This window comes from Pituophis catenifer, unplaced genomic scaffold (genome assembly GCF_029215685.1).
Source record: "Pituophis catenifer annectens isolate HBS135680 unplaced genomic scaffold, rPitCat1.0.hap2 SCAF_6, whole genome shotgun sequence".
In the NCBI taxonomy this organism is placed as follows: domain Eukaryota; kingdom Metazoa; phylum Chordata; class Lepidosauria; order Squamata; family Colubridae; genus Pituophis; species Pituophis catenifer.
In genome coordinates, this window is record NW_027256886.1 from 56,097,435 (window position 1) to 56,119,470 (window position 22,036).

The 22,036-nt window shown below is 37.4% G+C and overlaps 1 protein-coding gene across 1 annotated transcript in view; it reads left to right on the forward strand.

Annotated features, from left to right (window-relative positions):
• Positions 1-22,036, forward strand: part of DMBT1 (deleted in malignant brain tumors 1) — a 111,774-nt gene that overhangs the window by 43,391 nt on the left and 46,347 nt on the right. The window contains exons 22-34 of the mRNA XM_070946291.1: positions 5,081-5,136; positions 6,022-6,336; positions 7,330-7,350; positions 7,510-7,554; positions 10,940-10,984; positions 12,209-12,430; positions 13,401-13,737; positions 15,419-15,742; positions 17,096-17,394; positions 18,034-18,060; positions 18,400-18,474; positions 20,329-20,640; positions 21,613-21,639. Of these exons, the coding sequence (XP_070802392.1) occupies positions 5,081-5,136; positions 6,022-6,336; positions 7,330-7,350; positions 7,510-7,554; positions 10,940-10,984; positions 12,209-12,430; positions 13,401-13,737; positions 15,419-15,742; positions 17,096-17,394; positions 18,034-18,060; positions 18,400-18,474; positions 20,329-20,640; positions 21,613-21,639 (2,105 nt within the window). The remainder of the gene's footprint in view (positions 1-5,080; positions 5,137-6,021; positions 6,337-7,329; positions 7,351-7,509; positions 7,555-10,939; positions 10,985-12,208; positions 12,431-13,400; positions 13,738-15,418; positions 15,743-17,095; positions 17,395-18,033; positions 18,061-18,399; positions 18,475-20,328; positions 20,641-21,612; positions 21,640-22,036) is intronic.

The following is a 22,036-nucleotide window of genomic DNA, read 5'->3' on the forward strand; positions in this document are numbered from 1 at the left end:
GAAGTTAGATGGAGGTTTTTAAACTAGACATTGTTATAATAAACAACTTCATAAGCATGCCAAATCCACAAAGGTCACCCTTGGAGCACATTTCTCTATTTTTGCATTTTAAAATCATATATTTCAGATTAGTGACTAACCATTCATTTGTTCTTTTATACAATTTACTGCCTGTGCAAGAATTTGCTATTCAATATGGTTGCAATTTTCTTTAAAATAAGTTGATACCACAATTATTTGAAGGTAGCACATTATTGTCTGTATATTTGTATGCTGAAGAGTTACAGCAAAAGAAAGAAATGAAGAGAATTTAGATCTTAGTTCTCAAATCCAAAACATCAGGGAATGTATATTGGATCAGTGTTTTGTTTATTTTGATCTAAGGGAAACATGAGGACCCAGATTGTTAGGGGGCAATATGCTATTTAGTATACTGTCTGGTGTAAGCTGCCCAAAGTCCTCGGAGAGTGGGCGGCATAGAAATATGACTAATAAAATAAATAATAAATAATAATAAATATTGCAAATGAAATTGAGAATAGTATGATGGCAGTATAGTTTTCAAACTAGGTCTATCTGTTCCTAATGAACAGTACTTTTCTATGAATATTATGACTCAATGAACCAGTTCTAGGGCCAAATATGGCCCTTTAGATGTCACCGAATGATAGTTCCCAGAAGGTCCTGGGAAGCTCATTGAAAGGGCTGCTGGGAGTTGTAGTTCATCAATTTACAGAAAACCATGCTTACTATTGCTGACCATTTTAAGTTGTGCACTAAAGAATCCAAACTATTTGTAATCAAACGTAATATAGAAGAGAAAGGTGAATTTCATCAAGACTGCAGTTCACATAGAAGGTAGGTTTGAGTTTGATCCTCCAATTGAAGAAATCCTTCCTTGCATAAAAATTAGTCTAGAGAAAAAGTTTTAAAATAAATGGCTGCTATAGAGTTTCTAAGAACAGTAGGTGTGGAAACTGAAAGTCTTTCACTTCCCACTTTCCAGAGGTAATTCAATTTTCTCAAAGTGTGCCACTAAGTTTTCAGAAAGGGAACTGCTGATTGGATGGAAGACGCCTTGTTTAATTTGGCCGTGTGATTTTAGGAATGCAAGATAAATTCCTCTTGTGGAATTTCATATCTTGCTCTTCTCTGATCTTTTTCAGAAAGTCATTCCATATGTAACAGTAGTGCGTATGGAAGCTTAGTAAATGGAATTCCAAGAAACTGACATTTTTGTGTATTCTAAGCAGGTGATCAGTCTTACAGTGAGGTTTATTTTGATTTGATTATGTATCATCAAGCTAATGTTAACTTTTAGCAAATGCCTAACTACAGGTAGTCTTCGAATTAGCACCACAATTGAGCCCAAAATTTCTGTTGCTAAGTTAAACATATGTTAAGTGAATTTGCCTCATTTTTCAACCTTTCTTCTGTCATTTTATGACCTTTTTTGTTGTTAAGTGAATCACTACAGTTGTTAAGTTGGTTACACGGTTGTTAAGTGAATCTGACTTCCCTATCGATTTTGCTTGTCAGAAGGCAGCCAAAATGTACTCATTTTGCTGCTCTTATTGCGTCATCAGATAATCGCCCGGCCGCCCTGTTTAGGGTGACCCGCTCCCTGCTCCACCAGGAAGCGCAGGAGGACCCCTTGGAGGGAAGAGCCGATGATTTTGTTCAGTATCTGCATGACAAAATCACTCAGATTCGGGAAGATCTGGACTCCGACTGGGTAGATCCAGCGGGGATGACAGAGGCAGGTCCTGAGAATGTTATCTGGGATGAGTTTGATCCTGTGACCCCTGAGGACGTGGACAGGATTCTGGGTAGACTGAATGCAACCACATGTTTGTTGGACCCATGCCCCTCCTGGTTAGTGCTGGCTTCCCAGGAGGTGACGTGAGGCTGGCTCCAGGGGATTATAAATGCTTCATTGGGTGAGGGTGTCTTTCCCGCCGCCTTGAAAGAGGCGGTGGTGAGACCTCTCCTCAAGAAGCCTTCCCTGGACCCGGCAGTATTGGCTAACTATCGTCCAGTCTTCAACCTTCGCTTTGTGGCGAAGGTTGTTGAGAGTGTGGTTGCACGACAGCTCCCCCAGTACCTGGATGAAACAACGTATCTAGATCCGTTCCAGTCGGGCTTCAGGCCTGGGTATAGCATGGAAACGGCATTGGTCGCGTTGGTGGATGATCTCTGGAGGGCTCAGGACAGGGGGTGCTCCTCTGTCCTGGTCCTGTTAGATCTCTCAGCGGCTTTTGATACCATCAACCATGGTATCATGCTGCACCGGTTGGAAGAGTTGGGGGTGGGAGGCACCGTACTACGGTGGTTCTCCTCCTTTCTCTCCAACCGGTCGCAGTCTGTGTTGACGGGGGGGCAGAGGTCGACCCCGAGGCCCCTTATATGTGGGGTGCCACAAGGATCGGTCCTCTCACCCCTTTTGTTCAACATTTATGTAAAGCCGCTGGGCGAGATCATCCGTGGTTTCGGGGTGGAGTACCATCAGTACACTGATGACACCCAGCTGTACATCTCCACCCCAGACCACCCCAACGATGCCCTTGAAGTAATGTCCCGGTGCCTGGAGGCCGTACGGATCTGGATGGGGAGAAACAGGTTCAGGCTCAACCCATCCAAGACCGAGTGGCTGTGATTTCCGACGTCCCGATATAGTCAGCTGGTGCCATCGCTGACTATTGGGGGTGAATCATTGGCCCCCACAGAAAGGGCTTGCAACTTGGGTGTCCTCCTGGACTCACGGCTGTCTTTAGAAGAGCACTTGATGGCCGTGACCGGGAGGATTTTTCATCAGGTTCGCCTGATTCGCGTCCCTTTCTAGATCGGGACTCCTTACGCACGGTCACTCATGCCCTCGTCACCTCCCGTCTGGACTATTGTAACACTCTCTACATGGGGCTCTCCTTGAGGAACACTCGGAGGCTCCAACTGGCGCAGAGTGCGGCCGCGCGGGTGGTGACGGGAGCGACGTGGCGCTCCCATGTAACACCTCTCCTGCGCGAGCTGCACTGGCTCCCAGTGGTCTTCCGAGTGCGCTTCAAGGTTTTGGTTATCACCTTTAGAGCGCTCCATGGCTTAGGACCTGGTTATTTACGGGACCGCCTGCTACCACCAATAGCCGCCCACCGACCAGTACACTCCCATAGAGAGGGGCTCCTCCGGGTGCCGTCGGCCAAACAATGTCGACTGGCGGCCCCCAGGGGGAGAGCCTTCTCTGTGGGGGCACCTACTATCTGGAACGAGCTCCCCCCGGAGATACGGAGGATCCCGGATCTGCGTACCTTCTGTCGCACGTTCAAGACCTTCCTATTTCATCAAGCCGGCCTGACCTAAGTCTTTCCCCTTTTTAAATGGAAATTTTAAATCTGGTTTTAAATTATTGGGGTTTTTAATTTGTTCAGCCAAATTATTTAATTCGTTTTAATCTATTTTAAATTTTGTATTTATATGTTTTATTCTATGGCTGTTCACCGCCCTGAGTCCTTCGGGAGTAGGGTGGTATACAAATTCAATAAAATAAAAATAAAAAAAATAAAAAAGTGACCCCATTGCAACTGTCATAAATATGAGTCACTTGCCAAGCATCTCAATTTTGATCATGTGACCATGGGAATGCTGCAATGGTGTTCAGTGTGAAAAATAATCATACTTCTCTTTTTTCACTGTTGTTCTAACTTTGAATGGTCACTAAATGAAGTGTTGTAAGTCGAGGACTACCTGTAGGCATTCTTCAAGCTGCCTACAGCTTAAAAAATTGTGAATCTTATCAAACATTTTTTGCATAAATATCACCTAAAATGTTCCACTCAAGCCCTCAGTTACACAAAGACAAACCCAATTAAACAAATGAGTCAAAAACATTTTACTTCTTCATTTATTTACTGAGCAAAATGACCCAAAGTTACATATTTATAATTAAGCACATTATGGGGATGAGTAATATACACTGTAGATTACATGCCAATACTGAACCCTTTTAGAGCTCAGTGACCTGAGCCAAAATTTGTTTTTTCCCTATTACTTTGAGGTTAGAAACATATGAAAATTATAGTATATACAATCCTAAAGAAGTTGACAGTTGGGTCTGGCTTTATCCTTACAGAAAACAAACCACAAACCATAAAAAGCAACACTACAAATTACACAATTTTTGTTGCTTTTCTTAAGAAAATATTTAAACAATCACAGTTGGAAAGGAGACTTACTGTAGATATTCAAGCCAGCAGCAGAGGAGATAGTATGCTTTTTCAAATGCATTATAGGTAATCTTCATTTAACGATGGTGATTGGGAGTGGAATTTCCATTGCTAAATGACAGGATCATAAAGCACAATATCACATGCCTGAACTGCTTAGCAACGGCACTTCTGGTTGCCGTCATTTAATGATTCAATGCAGGTTGTTTAGCGAGGACTTGACATGGTTGCCATTTGCGACCTCTGGCAAACTTCCCCACTGATTTGGCTTGTAGGAAACCAGCAAATGGTGCAAATGATGACTAATGATTGCAGGAACATTGTGTTTGACATAAATGCAAGGATAGGTCATAAAAGCCACTCATTCAGTCTGTGCCATCATATGTTTGAACAGTCACTGAATAAATAGTTGTTAAATGAGAACCATTTGCAGTTAAATATGTTTCTGGGCTACATCATCAGAAACTTCAGTTGAGGATTTGTATCTCATATGGATAGATCTCAGAACCCAAAAAACCTGGTGAATAGTTCTAGCCTATTTCTCAGACATTGTATAATTTGATAGCTTGGATATGCATACACTTTGCCATTAACTTTAAAAATGAACATTTCCTGGAGCAATTGCATTAGATGTTATTGTACGTGATTACCAAGCTTTTCCATGAATATTGGAAACTCAGCCTCTTCCTCACTTCTCCTTAGTAGTAACTGTGTTCCCTGGACTAAATATTGTGAAATGAAAATATTATTAACTTCCTTGATACAGACTTAGGAGATGAAGATGGAATATCAAATTGCATAGTGATTTTTTTTCCTGTTTGGATTGGAACATTTATAAATTCTCAAGTTTCCTGTTTCTTTAGATTAGTAGAACACAACTTGAAACATGGGCCACCAGAAACTCTTTCCTTGGATGCTGGTAATACATGCTGCACTTCTACAAGAATCAGGTATTGCGGATGTATTGTATTATATTATATTATATTATATTATATTATATTATATTATATTATATTATATTATATTATATTATATTATATTATATTATATTATATTATATTATATTATATTATTATATTATATTATTATATTATATTATTATATTATATTATATTAATTATTATATTATATTATATTATATTATATTATATTATATTATACTATACTATACTATACTATACTATACTATATTATACTTTATATTATATTATTTAATATTATATTATTACATTATATATTTTCTTGGATCTGAGAAGGTGATAGGTGGTTACATCTCAGTAAACTGAGAAATTGTTGCTGCTTTGCTCATAGTGTTCAGAAAACACTCAGCAATATAGTAAGCATGAATCAGCTGTGTTTGGATCAATGTTACCTCTTGATGCTATGAATTTGGATACACAGAAGCAAAAGAAGCAATGTACAAATCTTGTACAAAACGTACAAGCCCAGTGTGTACATATTTTAATGCTTTTGTGTTAATCCAAAAATGGTTTTCATGAGAATTATGAAATAGCTGCACAACTTGTCTTTGGATGGTGCTAGCAATCATTCATCAAGAAGTGTTCATAAAACTGCTCTCAGAGAATCCTTTTTGGTGACTTCTATGAATAAAATGAATCCACTCAGGAATTAAGGCATAATAAAACTACTATTAATCTGTCATCTACCATGTTGACCTAAAGTTATTATTTTGCAGATTATATTGTAGCATGTTTTTTTAAAAAAAAATTCAGAACAGTTTTGAGCTGATCTAATTTTATTTTACCACAACCACTTACAATAATATCATTTGTATTTTTGAAAGGGACACAGGAACTACGCTTAGTAAATGGATGGAACAGATGTGCCGGAAGATTAGAGGTTTATTTTAAAGGGATTTGGGGGACTGTTTGTGATGACTACTTTAATCCAATCAACGCACATATAGTGTGTAGACAACTTGCATGTGGCAATGCAACTAAGGTGGTAGGATGGGCGTACTTTGGCCAAGGATCAGGGAACATCAGTCTGGATGATGTAAAATGCACAGGAAGTGAGCCCACCATCTGGGATTGTGCTCATGCTGGGTGGTTCAATAATGACTGTGGACACAATGAGGATGTCGGTGTCGTTTGCTCAGGTATACATCTGTCTGTATATTTATATATGATATAGATCTTTAAAAATGAAGCCAAGCCCGATATCTCAACTAAAAAGTTACTAGAGGAATGACTAAAAGTAGAACATTTAGTCAATGTACAAACTAACTTCATTTGGTCAAGTAATCTGAATCAGATCGTACCAATTCAACAGTTGAAGAAACAGGACTACAACATATATAGGGTTTATCTGAAATATTATCTGACCCTATATATTTGAAACTAATGAAATTAGTGAACCATTATTCTTATTAGCTAAGAAAACTGTGTTCTATAAGAAAAGGTAACAGCTCCTTCAGATAGTTCAGCTCCTTTTATAACTAAATTAACATATTGGCCTGATGAAGGATTTTACTATTGCGTTTTTTGGGGCATATCTTTTAAAAGTTCCCAGTTTACCTTAAAACTCTGTGGCCTTGCATACAAATATTAAATAAATCAAAGCCTGTTTAGTTTTTTTGTGAATTAAGTGCTGGTCTCTATTTGATCAATGCCTATTAAGTAACATATATGCAATTGTTTTCTAAACTGAAAGTTTATAAATGGCAAGTGAACAAACATTAAACCATGTACCATAATCAAGATGAAACAATCCATGATATCTCAAAGTGGACTATTATAGTCTTTCTAACTGACTATTAATGACAAATTATTTATTATTTACAAATGGGAATGCAGTGGCTTAAGCAAAAGATCAAAGAACTTATTATAATGCCATCAGTCTGTATTAGTAATTTTATACTAATATAAATTACTAATAGTAATTTATAGGGCATAAATTATGAAGCTAATTGCAGTTTTGGTTAATCAATTGGATCATAACCATCATAAGCATCAGTGAGAGATGAAAATGCAAATGATTTCTTGTAACTAAATGTCTAGATTTTCATAAAAATCATATATGACAATATTGTACTTTATGCAGCAATAAAATTAAATAACATTATCAACATTTTCTCCCTCTTTGTTGAAAGATGCTGCATTACTACCAACAGGTAAGTCTCTTTATTTACATGGATTAAAAATGAGAGTGAGTTGATTTTTCTTAAATCCATAACCATTCTTGGGAATTATAGTCATGATTTTGTTGATTGATTCTATACTGTACAAATTGAAAATGTGGCTTCTCTGAAAAAATGTTTTTCTGATGACAGGCAGTACAGAAATATCAACCCCAACTCCATTTGCTACATCTAAAGGTAAGCATCTCAAAACATTATTCATTTATTAGATTTTCATCCCACCTTTATTATTTTACAAATAACTCATGCTGGCAAACATACCTAATACTTTCCTTTCTCTTTCCATCTTTCCCACAAAAACCCATGCTGGGAGGTGAGCTGAGTTGAGAAAGAGTGACCGGCTCAAAGTTACCCAGTCAGATTTCATGCCTAAAATGAGAGTAGAACTCCATCTCCTGATTTCTAGGCCACCACCTTATCCACTGCTGCAAAAGGAGTACAAAGATATCAAAAATGGATGAGGGCAGGTGAGGTGAGGAAGGATTAGGTTTATCAGCAACTTTTACCAGAAGTTTGCTCCATTGATATCAGGGGTGCTTTCAGCATAAATAATATTTGTTCTTAACTTTTAAGAAGAATAACAGTTTGTTCCCAATATACCACTATCAAATTTGTTAACTGCTATTCAGGAAAAAGACCTATGTAACAAGATAGTGAGAGTCCATTTGGGAACAGTATGAGTGTGTGAGACGTCTGCACCCAACTTTCAATTTTGTCCAGAGATATTCTGTTGCTTCAGATTATAATGTGGGTTTTTGGTGAGAAAAACAATAGTTGGCTCCAGGGTCACATGTAGTTTCCCAAAAACTTGGCTGTGAGCTTAGGCCACCTTGCTGCAATTCTTAATGTGACATTAGGAGATCATTATTCAATACTTGCAAATGCTTGCGTTAATTGAATTTAAATTAATTTGATTTAAGTCAATAAATAATGTGAAATCATATTTATTTTTCATTTTGGGCTTTCATCTGAGGCATTTCTGGGTCCCAATTTATTTCTTGCACTGCAGCTCTAATACCACAGTCAAAAGTTCTTGATATGAACGATAAATGGGGGACAAAGTTGCAGAGGTGATGCTGATATTTGCTATAATGGGGTACAAGTTTTTATTTAATAGAAAAAGACAGATGCAGGTGTAGGTGCCAAAAAATTAATTGTGGTGTTACCAGGCCTGTGCATGGAAAGGTTTATTTTTGTGAAATACAGGTAGTCCTCAACTTTCGACCACAATTGAGACCAAAATTTCGGTTACTAAGCAAGACATCTGTTAAATGAGTTTTCTCCACTTTACAACCTTTCTTGCCACAGTTATTAAATGAGTCATTTCAGTTGTTAAGATAGTTAACATGGTTGTTAAATGAATCTGGCTTCCCTATTGACTTTGCTTATCAGAAGATGAAACAAGCAATGTTCTACATTTAGGGAAGAAAAACAAAATGCACAGGTACCGTATATATGGTACCTTGTTCAATAGTCATAACTGTGAGAGGGATCTTGGAGTCCTAGTGGACAACCATTTAGATATGAGCCACCAGTGTGCAGCAGTTGCCAAAAAAGCCAACATAGTTCTGGGCTGCATAAACAGAGGGATAGAATCAAGATCACATGAAGTGTTAATACCACTTTATAATGCCTTGGTAAGGCCACACTTGGAATATTGCATTCAGTTTTGGTTGCCACGATGTAAAAAAAGATGTTGAGACTCTAGAAAGAGTGCAGAGAAGAGCAACAAAGATGATTAGGGGACTGGAGGCTAAAACATATGAAGAACGGTTGCAGGAACTGGGTATGTCTTGTTTAATGAAGAGAAGGTCTGGGGGAAACATGAGAGCAGTGTTCCAATATCTCAGGGGTTGCCACAAAGAAGAGGGAGTCAAACTATTCTTCAAAGCACCTGAGGGTAGAACAAGAAGCAATGGGTGGAAACTAATCAAGGAGAGAAGCAATTTAGAACTAAGGAGAAATTTTCTGACAGTTAGAGCAATTTATAAGTGGAACAACTTGCCTGCAGAAGCTGTGAATGCCCCAACACTGGAAATTTTTAAGAAGATGTTAAATAACCATTTGTCTGAAGTGGTGTAGGGTTTCCTGCCTGGGCAGGGGGTTGGACTAGAAGACCTCCAAGGTCCTTTCCAACTCTGTTATTCTATTCTATTCTATTCTAAAATTGCAAAAGGTGATCACATGAATCCAGGACCAGTGGTGGGTTGCCCCCGGTTTGGACTGGTTCGTAAGAACCGGTAGTAAAACCGGCAGGAGGCTCCGCCCACTGACCCGGATGTCATCATAGGTGATTTGCGCATGAGCAGAAGTTTCTGCACATGCGCAGAAGAGCGTGTGGGCGCGATGCAAACTGGTAGTAAATGTAAGCAGAACCACCCCTACCCGGGACACTGTAATTGTCATAAGAGTCAGTTGCCAAGTGACTGAATTTTGATCATGTGATTATGGGGATGCTGCAACAGTCGTAAGTGTCAAAAAAAATCGTAAGTCACTTTTTTCAATGCCATTGTAACTTTGAACAGGCGCTAAATGGACTGTTGTAAATTGAGGATTACCTGTAATCCTTCTCGAATATGTTGAATGTAAAGACCAGCCTGGGGCCAACGTTATTGCCCAGAATGATTTGAATGTACGTAACTGATTATGGTGCAGATTGAAGTGTAATTTTGTGCAGGTAATTTTTATTTTCCTGTAATGAACTGCCTTGATTGCATAACATATTGTACAGTATCAGGGCACTTCCACACGGTATTTTTTTATACTTCACAAACCCTCAGAATCACTCTGAGAGCAGTTGCTGATCATCTTCAGTTTTGCCACACTCAGAAATGCTAAGAATTGAACTCGGTGCTCCAGCCAATAACTTTTATATCTTCAAAAGGGGGGCGGGGGGAACAATGAAAAACATCCAGCTAGCTGACACTTTGTACTTTGACAAAACGTGCTTTCTTTTTCTTTTCTTTTTTTTCCAAGAGGCAACTGGAGTTTCTGGAGTTGCCTCTTGGGGAAAAAAAAAGCACCTTTGCGACCTACTTTAGATGACTGAAAATCTCCATATCGGGGTGAAATCCAATTTTTTTCCCTACCGGTTCTGTGGGGTGTGGCTTGGTGGACTGGCAGGGGAAGGATATTGCAAAATCTCCATTCCTACCCTACTTCAGGGGAAGGATGCTGCAAAATCTCCATTCCCACCCCACTCTGGGGCCAGTCAGAAGTGGTATTTGCCGGTTCTCCAAACTACTCAAAATTTCTGCTACTGGTTCTCCAGAACTTGTTAAAACCTGCTGGATTTCACCCCTGCTCCACATACATTTGACAAAAGCTCTTTACAATTTCACTTGTTCCCGTTTTGTCTGGGTGACTGAAGGAGAGCTACAAAGCCTACTTCAGGGGCTTATAGACCCATGAACTCTGTCTCTGATGGAAATACAGAAATACAGCTTCTCAAAATAAGCATACAAACAAACAAAGCAGGTACACAGAATGCACATAAAAAGGAAAGTATTAGTGCCAGCTGTTTGTCTACCAAGTTAACTCTAAAATTTATTGTTTTTGTCAGACCTTTCTACAACTTCCGTAGATCTGACTACACAGGAAATAAGAGGTATTTCTTATATGCTGAAATAGATTCACCTTTTTGTGTGTGTTCTGTTCTACAAATGATTACGTTGAGACATTTGTAAAGCCTATTTTCTACACTTGGGCGTACTATTTTTTTTAAGTGGCCGATATTGTTCTGTGTGATAAAATATTGCATCTAAATAAAACATACACAGTCTGTTGGGCAAAATTCAACTATCTTCTGTATTCAATATAGCATAATAAAACTGATCTGTTATGTCATTGCTTAAGCACCCAGAGGCAAGAGTTTGAAAAAACTCTTATGTAACTATTTGCTGAATAGCATTAGTGTTGTGGTTTTTACATTAAATCGAGTTCCTTTGAATCTACAGAAGGTATTTTAAAAGGATTGAAAAAATAAAAAGCACAGTTTAAAAACTGAATGTGTCAACAGATACCATTCTATTACAACTGTTGTCATTATCACTTGAACAAGCATCATCTTTTAAAATGACTGATTACACTGAGTCCTTTTTTCCTTTTGCTTTAGTTCCTGCTATACTTAAATTGCACACATGGCAAGTTGGTTACCCAAACTGAAATTTATTTAGTGAAATTTAAAAAATTCCTTATTGAGATCACACGTGGATATCTAATAATGGGACTTTTTGTTTCTGAAAAAAAAAATCCAGCATAAATAATAGTTTGATTTTTTAAAAACAAAAGAACAAAAAAATATACAGTAGTATTCTTTTGGCTATTCAGATTGCCTCACACATATAACATTGCATTTTCAACAGTGCCATGAAGCTAAACTTGTGTTATTTTCCAGGATTTCAGAAATGGTTCTAATGGCTTTTATTTTGTTTTTATTCCTAATTACTATTTTTTATTTTTGTAGACCTCCCAGAGTCACTTAGGTGAGATGGATGGCACTATAAATTGAATAAATAAATAAATAAATAAATAAATAAATAAATAAATAAATAAATAAATAAATAAATAAATAAATAAATAAATAAATAAGTAAGTAAGTAAGTAAGTAAGTAAGTAAGTAAGTAAGTAAGTAAGTAAATTGTTCAAGTTCTCAGTGCTTTTGATTTTACACCATATAAGAATGCTATGGCAGGCTAGCATCAAAAAATACCCTCACTCATGAATAGGTATAGCCCAGAAATAGATTCTTCTGAAGCTTATTATTATGTAACTCAAAATTTATTGAGTTACATAAAAATTATTTATTATTCTGATTCTTTTTTCTTGGTAGATTCCACATATTTCCCAACTAAAAAAACCTTTGAAACCACCCACCCAGCAACTGAGAAAGAAACTACTATGAGAACCGTAGAAATGTCATATAAAACTACAACATCATCTAAGACTACCCATTCAATAACCCAGAAGGAAGAAACAGTCATGCCAGGCTTGGCAGCCACTTCTCAGACAACTGTAGAAGAGTTGAAAACATCTGCTCCTACTTCCGTGATTGGTACTATCATTAGTAACCTAAATATTGCTCTAAATAGCATATATGTGAGATAGCATATAAATTTGATAAATAAACAAAGAAAACATTTATTGATTGTGGATGACGTAAAATAGTGATAGTGTCTTGAATGACTGGGAGCCAAATTAATTAAGCTAAACTAGTACAAAAGCAACATGATAAAGTGGCTTGGTCAAAAAAAATGAACAAGCTTTGAATTTGAAAACAAATAGGTATATGTAGGAAGAGCACATGGATTGAGAAGAAAAGGAAGTGAAAGAGCATGGTTGGGTTTCTTTCACAGCATTATTTTTATCTCTATACCAGTGGTGAAATGTAAAATTAGTTACTACCAGTTCTGTGGGCATGTCGGGGGGGGGGGGGGTAATGTGACTGGGTGGCCGTGGCCAATTTTTTTTTTTAACGTTTAAAACCCTTTTTTCTACAACCTCTTCAGGCGAAAAGGCTGTTAAAAATGCTTTTAAAAGCCTCTGACGATCCCAGCTGAGCCGTGCGATCATCAGAGGCTTTTTTTTTAACTTTTAAAAGCATTTTTTTGGCTGAGGAGATTGTAGAAAAAATGCTTTTAAAAATAAAAAAAAAGCCTCTGATGATCGCATGGCTCAGCTGGGCATGGAGGGTGGGCAGAGATGTTTCCTACCGGTTCTCCTACCATCCCCCGCCATTGCTACTGGATCCGGCGATCCGGTCGGAACTGGAGCATTTCACCCCTGCTCTATACACCTACGATAGCAAACAAGTTCTACTCAAGAAAAAAGAGGTATTTATTATATGCTGGACTTTCATTCTTATAGTAGTAATAACTATAACAATAAACCTATAGCACTTCCAGCTGATCATGAGGGGTGCAAAACAGAACAGCAGAGGTGATTCCTCTTTTTTTAGTAATAAAGAATTCTAGAAATTAGATTTCTGAGGCAAAAGTCCAAACTGCATTCGTTTTCATTTCAAGAAAAATCTCTGAGACTGGTGAATGGAGAAGACAAATGTCGTGGTCGCATTGAGGTCTTTTACAATGGAAAGTGGGGAACAATTTGTGACGATGGCTGGGACATGAATGACACACAAGTTGTGTGTAAGCAGCTTGCCTGTGGAGAGGCCCTGCAAGCCCTACCTAATGCCGCGTTTGGGGAAGGAACTGGCAGCATCTTCCTAGATCAGGTCCAGTGCAAAGGGAACGAATCCTCTCTTGAAGAATGCTCCCATAAACCTTGGGGCGTTCATGACTGTCGCCACAAGGAAGATGCTGGGGTCATTTGCTCAGGTACTTTTAAACTGCATCAAGTGTTGTGATGTTTTACTTGGTTTACATTATCCAAACACGATAAACAATAATTTAAAAATAAAGTGTCATTGTAATGTAACCGTTGCCAAATAGATTATCATTAGAAACCGAAGTTTGTCTTCATTCCGTTAGGTGGTCTAGAATTGGATTGCAAAGGATCCTAATTGCTATTATTTGTAAAACTTTCACACATTCACTTCATTCAATACAAAAATGCATTTATTATTGAACATACAAAAAGATTTAAGTACTGGGCCTTGTTACACAGGTTTGAATAAGTTATTATATTACCTTTAAGTAAATTTGTTTAAGGTTCTTAACATTTAACAACCACAGGACTTAACAATGGAGGTGGCAGATTCAGCTGCAGTCACTAAATGAGGACTACCTTAGTCTCGATATTAAAACGCAATAGGCATAACTACCATACCAATACTTTAGGTTTGCTATACTGTATCTTTTTAATTTAGTTTGTGTCAAACTGAATAGTAAAAAAAAAGGTAATAATGATAATAATAATGACAATATAATATAACCTACTAATTCATCAGAATGTTGTCATCTTCACCCAGAAAGAATACATTTCTTCTATTTTCAGGTCCTATTGTCACCACATCACCACCTGGTAGGTATTTGCTTAAATTCCTATTATTACACAAAAGCAAATCTTGCATCCTAACTTAAGAGGAAATGATAAGTAAATAACTAAACTGAGTACTTACAAATTGCTTGTGATTAACTAGTAGAGTTTGAGTCCTGAATGATTGGAAGCCAAATTAATTAGGCTCTAAAGTGGTTTGGTCGAAGAGAATGAACAAGAAAGGAATTTGTAAACAAATATATGTAGGAAAAGAAAATGGATAGAGAGCAGGGGTGGGTTCTAAATTTTTTTACTACCAGTTCTGTGGGCGTGGCTTATTTTGTGGGTGTGGCTTGGAGGTCATGTGACTAGGTGGGCGTGGCTATCTGGTCAGAGTCATTTCTGGAAGGTCCTCGCACTTACGACCAGTCCTCACACTTACGACCCGACTCATTTGTTTGCTTTTAACACTGATCAGCTGTAGGACGGCCCTTTGAAGCCCCGCGGCAAGAGTTTAAACAGGTTTTTTCCCTCTAGTCATCAGTTGGGACTCAGGAGGCAGCAATAGATTGGGGGTGGGACCAAATAAAAGGTAAGAATAACATGGGGGGGTGGGGGGTGGGAGGGCGGGGGGGAACAACCGGTTCGGTGATGTCATATCGTCACTGCTACCGGCTCGGCCGAACCGGACCGAACCGGGAGGAACCCACCACTGATAGAGAAGAAGTTTAAAATCAGGAGAATGGTTGTTTTGTTTCCACTATTATTTTTTATCTCTATACATCCACAATAAAAAAAGAACTTCTGTAGAAGTTTCAGTGTCATATAACTATAATTTTCTGTTTTTGTCAGACCTCTCTACATCCTCTGCTAAGCTGACTACTCAGGGAATAAGAGGTATTTATTATATGTGGGACTTTCATTCTTATAACAGTAATAACTATTATAACAATAAACCTATAGCACTTCCAGCTGATCATGAGGTATGCAAAACAGAATAGCAGAGGTGATTCCTCTCTATTTAGTAATAAAGAATTTTAGAAATAAAATTTTTGAGGCAAAAATCCAAACTGCATTCGTTTTCATTTCAAGAAAAATCTCTGAGACTGGTGAATGGAGAAGACAAATGTCGTGGTCGCGTTGAGGTCTTTTACAATGGAAGCTGGGGCACAATTTGTGACGATGGCTGGGACATGAGTGACACACAAGTTGTATGTAAGCAGCTTGCCTGTGGAGAGGCCCTCCAAGCCGTACCTAATGCTGCATTTGGGGAAGGAACTGGCAGCATCTTCCTAGATCAGGTCCAGTGCAAAGGGAACGAATCATCTCTTGAAGAATGCTCCCATAAACCTTGGGGCGTTCATGACTGTCGTCACAAGGAAGATGCTGGGGTCATTTGCTCAGGTACTTTTAAACTGCATCAAGTGTTGTGATGTTTTACTTGGTTTACATTATCCAAACCCAGTAAACAATAATTTAAAAATCAGGTGTCAGTGTAATGTGACTTTTGCCAGGTAGAATATTACAATTAGAAACTGAAGTTTGTCTTCATTCAGCTACAGTAGGTGGTCTAGAATTGGATCGCAAAAGATCCTAATTGCTAGTATGTGTAAAGCTTTCAGGCAATCTTCATTAAGTACAAAAATACATTTATTATTGAACATACAATATTTAAGGACTGGGTCTTGTTATGCAGGTTTCAACAAGTTATTATTTTATCTTTAAGTAAATTTGTTTAAGGTTTTTAACACATTTAACAGCCACAGGACTTAACAAGGGAGGTGGCAGATTCAATTTCAGTCAGTAAATGAGGACTACCTTAGTCTCAATATTAAAAGGCTATAGGCATCAGTACAAATACTTCGTCAGGTTTGCTATATCCTTAGTTTAGTTTAGTTTAGTTTAGTTTAGTTTAGTTTAGTTTAGTTTAGTTTAGTTTAGTTTAGTTTAGTTTAGTTTAGTTTAGTTTAGTTTAGTTTAGTTTAGTTGTTTATTGTGTCAAACTGAATGGTAAAAAATATAAAAGGAATAATGATAATAATAATGGCAATATAATAAAACCTCCTAATTCATCAACATCAGTATGTCGTCTTCTTCACCCAGACCAAAGTTATTTCTTCTGTTTTCAGGTCCTGCTGTCACCACATCACCACCTGGTAGGTATTTGCTTAAATTTCTATTGTTACTTAAAAGCAAATCTTGCATCCTAATTTAAGAGGAAATGGTAAGTAAATAATTAAATAACTAAATTGGTGACTATTGCTTGTGGTTAACAGTAGTGATTGTCTTCTGAAGGATTGGAAGCCAAATTAATTAGGTTATAATGTGCTTTGGTCAAAGAGAATGAACAACGATTGAATTTGTAAACAAATATATGTAGGAAGAGCACATGGATTGAGATGAAGTTTAAAACCAAGAGAATAGTTGTTTTTTCTCACCATTATTTTTTATCTCCACACATCCATGATAAAAAAGAACTTCTGTAGAAGTTTCAGAGTCATATAACTATATTTTTTTTGTTTTTGTCAGACCTTTCTACATCCTCTGCTATGCTGACTACTCAGGGAATAAGAGGTATTTATTATATGTGGGACTTTCATTCTTATAACAGTAATAACTATTATAACAATAAACCTACAGCACTTCCAGCTGATCATGAGGGGTGCAAAACAGAATAGCAGAGGTGATTCTTCTCTATTTAGTAATAAAGAATTTTAGAAATAAGATTTCTGAGGTAAAAGTCCAAATTGCATTCGTTTTCATTTCAAGAAAAATCTCTGAGATTGGTGAATGGAGAAGACAAATGTCATGGTCGCATTGAGGTCTTTTACAATGGAAGCTGGGGAACAATTTGTGACGATGGCTGGGACATGAATGATGCACAAGTTGTGTGTAAACAGCTTGCCTGTGGAGAGGCCCTTCAAGCCCTACCTAATGCCGCGTTTGGGGAAGGAACTGGCAGCATCTTCCTGGATCAGGTCCAGTGCGAAGGGAACGAATCCTCTCTTGAAGAATGCTCCCATAAACCTTGGGGCGTTCATGACTGTCGCCACAAAGAAGATGCTGGGGTCATTTGCTCAGGTACCTAAATTGCTCAATTTTCAGGGTTTTTTTGCTGTTTTACTTGGTCTATGCAAACAACCTAAAAATATAATATGAAAATCAGGTTTCAATGTAACATGTCTGTTCCTTGCAGAATATTATCGTCAGAAAGCTAAAGTATGTTCGCATCTAACCAGGAGGTCTTGAGAGGAGTTGCAAAGGATCCTATTTGCTATTCTGTGTAAAGCTTTCAGACAGTCTTCACTGATAATGTGCTTCAGTAGAAAAAAAAGTACATTTATTATTGAATTTACAAGGATTTGAGAATTTTTTCTTGTTATGCAGGTTATGATAAGTTACTACATTATCTTTAAGGAAATTTGATTAAAGTACTTAATATACTTAATAACTACAGCATTTAATAATGTTAATTGAGTTGGCAGACTCAATTGCAGACTCAGTAAATAAAGACTACATATAATCTCAATATAAAAGACAACAAGGATCAGTTCCACTACTTTAAGACAGGTTTGGAGTACACATTTTTATATCAAACTAAAGAAGAGTAAAAAAAAATATAAAAGAAATAATGATAATAATTATCATTAATGTAACCTAATTCATCAACATAAGTATGTTGTCATCTTCATTGAGACCAATTATTTCTTCTTTTTTCAGGTCTTGCTGTCACCACACCAACACCTGGTAGGTATTTTCTGAAATTTCTGTGGTTACTTAAAACCAAATCTTGCATCATAATTTCAGGGGCAATGGAAGCAGTAAAGTCTTTAGCAGCAAATAGAGAAATAACATTCATCCAACTTTCTTTTCTTTCTGTTCACTGAAAGCAATGTGTGAAATAAAATTAGTCTTTATGATAGGCATGTACAATGAAGACTGGAGTTTTGCTTTTCAGCAAGTCATTGAATAACATATGGATTTAAAAGAAGAATGACTGCCATTTGTTATTTGATTTAAAAAAGGTGTAAAATAAAATGAAATCATTGAATTATGGAATATTTGGTTTATTTTTTCCAAATATAGTAAAAGATAATATGAAAATCAGATGTGAATGCAATGTGACTCTTCCCAGGAAAAATGATATATTAGAAAGCCAAAGTATGTCATCATTCAACTAGGTGGTCTTAAATGGGATCGCAAAGGATCCTACTTTCTATTATGTGTAAAACTTTCAGACAATCTTTTTTCAGTATAAACAAATTACATTTAATTTAATTTAATTTAATTTAATAATTATTTAATTTAATTTAATTTATTGCATTTCTATGCCACCCAACTCCCAAGGGACTCTGGACGGTTTACAGCAAAAATAATGCAAACAATGAACATAGAAAAATTATTAAAAACCATTATAAAAACATTTTAAAAACATTAAAAGCTCATGCACACCATTCGTGGCCGGATTTCGCAAGATGGCAACAGTGAGATCAACGGTCCCAGGCCTGCCGGAAAAGCCAGCTCTTCACCGCTTTCCGGAAGGCCAATAGGGTGGGGGTAGTCCGGATCTCAGGAGGTAACTGGTTCCAGAGACCTGGGGCAGCCACAGAGAAGGCTCTCCCCTCCGGGCCCGCCAGCCGGCATTGTTTAGCTGACGGGACCCAGAGGAGACCAACTCTGTGGGATCTTACCGGTCACTGGGAGCTATGCGGTAGAAGGCGGTCTCGAAGTTTTATTATGGAACTTACAAAGATTTAAGGATTGGGTCTTGTTATGCAGGTTTCTGTAAGTTATTACATTATGTTTAAGTAAATTTGTTTAAGGTGCTTAACATGCATAGATTTAATGATAGAGTTGGGAGGTTCAGTTGCAGTCACTAAGTGAGGACCACATGTAGTCTCAATAATAAAAGGCAACAAGCATCAGTTCCAATACTTTAAGCGAGGTTTGCAATACCCTATATTATTTTTCTTTATTATATTAAACTAAAGAAGAGTAAAAATATGAAAGAAAGAATGATGATAATAATAATGTTAATGTTATGTAATGTCCTAATTCATCAACATCACCATGTTGCCATCTTCACCCAGACCAAAGTTATTTCTTCAATTTTCAGGTCCTGTTCATACCACACCACCACCTGGTAGGTATTTTCTGAAATTTCTATGGTTATTTAAAACCAAATGTTGCATCATAATTTCAGAGGAAATAGAGTCAGTAAAATCTTTAGCAGCAAAGATAGAAATAAGTTTCATTTAACTTTCTTCTCTTTCTATTCACTGTGAAATAAAATTAATCTTTATGCTAGGCATGTACTGCCAGAGTTTTGTTTTTCAACAGATCATTGAAAAATGTATGGACTTATGAAAGAATGACTATCATTTGTTGTTTGATTTAAATAAATTGTAAAATAAAGTGAAATAATTGAATTATGGAATATTTTGCTCTGAAAGGAAAGATGACTGACTGACTGATTTTGTGACTATTTACATTTTTTTGGCTAACCAGTAGAGATTGGGTCCTGAATGACTGAGATCCAAATTAAGTAGGCTATAAAGTGGTTTGATCAAAGAGAATGAACAAGGATTGAATTTGTAAACAAATATAGGAAGAGCAAGTGGATTCAGAGAAAGTTTAAAATCAAGAGCATGGCTGGTTATTTCCAGCATTATTTTTATCTCTGTACACCTATGATTAGCAAAAAAAATTCTGGCAAAGTTTTTGAAATATATAACATTTATTGTTTTTGTCAGACATTTCTACAACATCAGCAGATCTGACTACGCAGGGAATAAGAGGTATTTATTATATGGTGAAACGGATTTGCATTATTACAATAGTAATAGATATTGTAACAATAAACCTACAGCACTTCCAGCTGATCACAAGTTTGCTATCCACCCAAGTGGTGCAAAACAGAACAGCAGAGGTGATTCCTCTCTATTTATTAATTAAAAATTCCAGAAATTAGAAAGCTGAGGTGAAAGTCCAATCTGCATTTGTTTTCCTTTCAAGAAAAATCTCTGAGACTGGTGAATGGAGAAGACAAATGTCGTGGTCGCATTGAGGTCTTTTACAATGGAAGTTGGGGAACAATTTGTGATGATGACTGGGACTTGAATGATGCACAAGTTGTGTGTAGGCAACTTGCTTGCGGAGAGGCCGTCCAAGCCCTACTTAATGCCGCATTTGGGGAAGGAACTGGCAGCATCTTCCTGGATGAGCTGAAGTGCAAAGGGAATGAATCCTCTCTTGAAGAATGCTCCCATAAACCTTGGGGCGTTCATGACTGTCGCCACAAAGAAGATGCTGGGGTCATTTGCTCAGGTAATCTGAACTGTTCAATTTTCAAATGATGTGATGTTTGACTTGTTTTATATTATGAAAACATAGTTAAAGAATAATTTAACAATCAGGTGTCAATGTAATGTGAATGTTGCCAGTTAAAATATTATCATTAGAAAGCCAAAGTATGATGCCATCTAACTAGGAGATCTTGAATACGATCACAAAGGATCCTAATTGATATTATGGATAAAGCTTTCAGGAAATCTTCATTTATATTGTACAAGTAGTCCTCCACTTATGACAGTAATGGAACCTACCCATTTCAGTCATAAGGCAGGATGATATTAATTGAAACTCGTTAAGTGAAACCCCTCATTCTTGACCACCCCAATGCATACATTAAATGAATGCAGGGCTGAATGCAGGGGTCATTAAGTGTGCATGAGGTGCCTCAGGGATTCCTACATTGGGCTTCCCAGGGCTTCCGTTAGCCCCTGAGATACCCCCATGATCTGCTCCTAACTTTTTGGTTCCCCAAAGCCACCTCCATCCGTCACAATCCCTTGCTTACTTCTGAAGAGCTGCAGAACTCAGGATGAGAGGGAAGGGAAGTACTGCAGGCCATTCTTAAGGGGCCACATGGAGTGGCTGTTTGAAACCTGACCTGGACTCAGCAAAGCAGCATTTCCCTTCGCATTTCCTCTTTAACTCTTAATCCTTCATTGTCTGTTCACGATCTCAGCAGAGTCCTGTTTCTCCAGCTTCAGTTTAAAATGTGCTTTTTCACCCAGGCAATATTTGGAATTGCAAAGTAAAAACATTGCCTCATTATGCTGTGGTGAGTTAAAGAGGTGATGCAGAGGGAGGGGAAAATGCTGCGTTGCTGAGTCCAGGTCAGGTTTCAAATGGCCGCCCTACATGGTCCAGTAAAAACGGCCTATCGTACTTTCCTTCATCAACATCAGTATGTTGCATCTTCACACAGACCAAAGTTATTTCTTCTATTTTCAGGTCCTGCTGTCACCACACCACCACCTGGTAAGTATTTGCTTACATTTCTATGGTTACTTAAAACCAAATCTTGCATTATAATTTAAGGAGAAAAAGAGCAAGTAAAGTCTTTACCAGCACACAAAGAAATAAGATTAATTTAACTTTCTTATCTTTCTGTTCACTGAAAGCACAGTTCGTGAAATAAAATTAGTCTTTAAGCTAGGCATGTATTGTGAAAACTGGACTTTTGTTTTTCAGCAAGTCATTGAATAAGGTATGGATTTAGGAAAGAATGGCTAGCATTTGTTATTTGATTTAAATAAGATATAAAATAAAGTGAAAGCATTAAATTGTGGAATATTTTGCTCTGGATAGTGAGATGACAGAAGGAGGGAGGGGAGGGGAGGGGAGGGGAGGGGAGGGGAGGGGAGGAAGGAAGGAA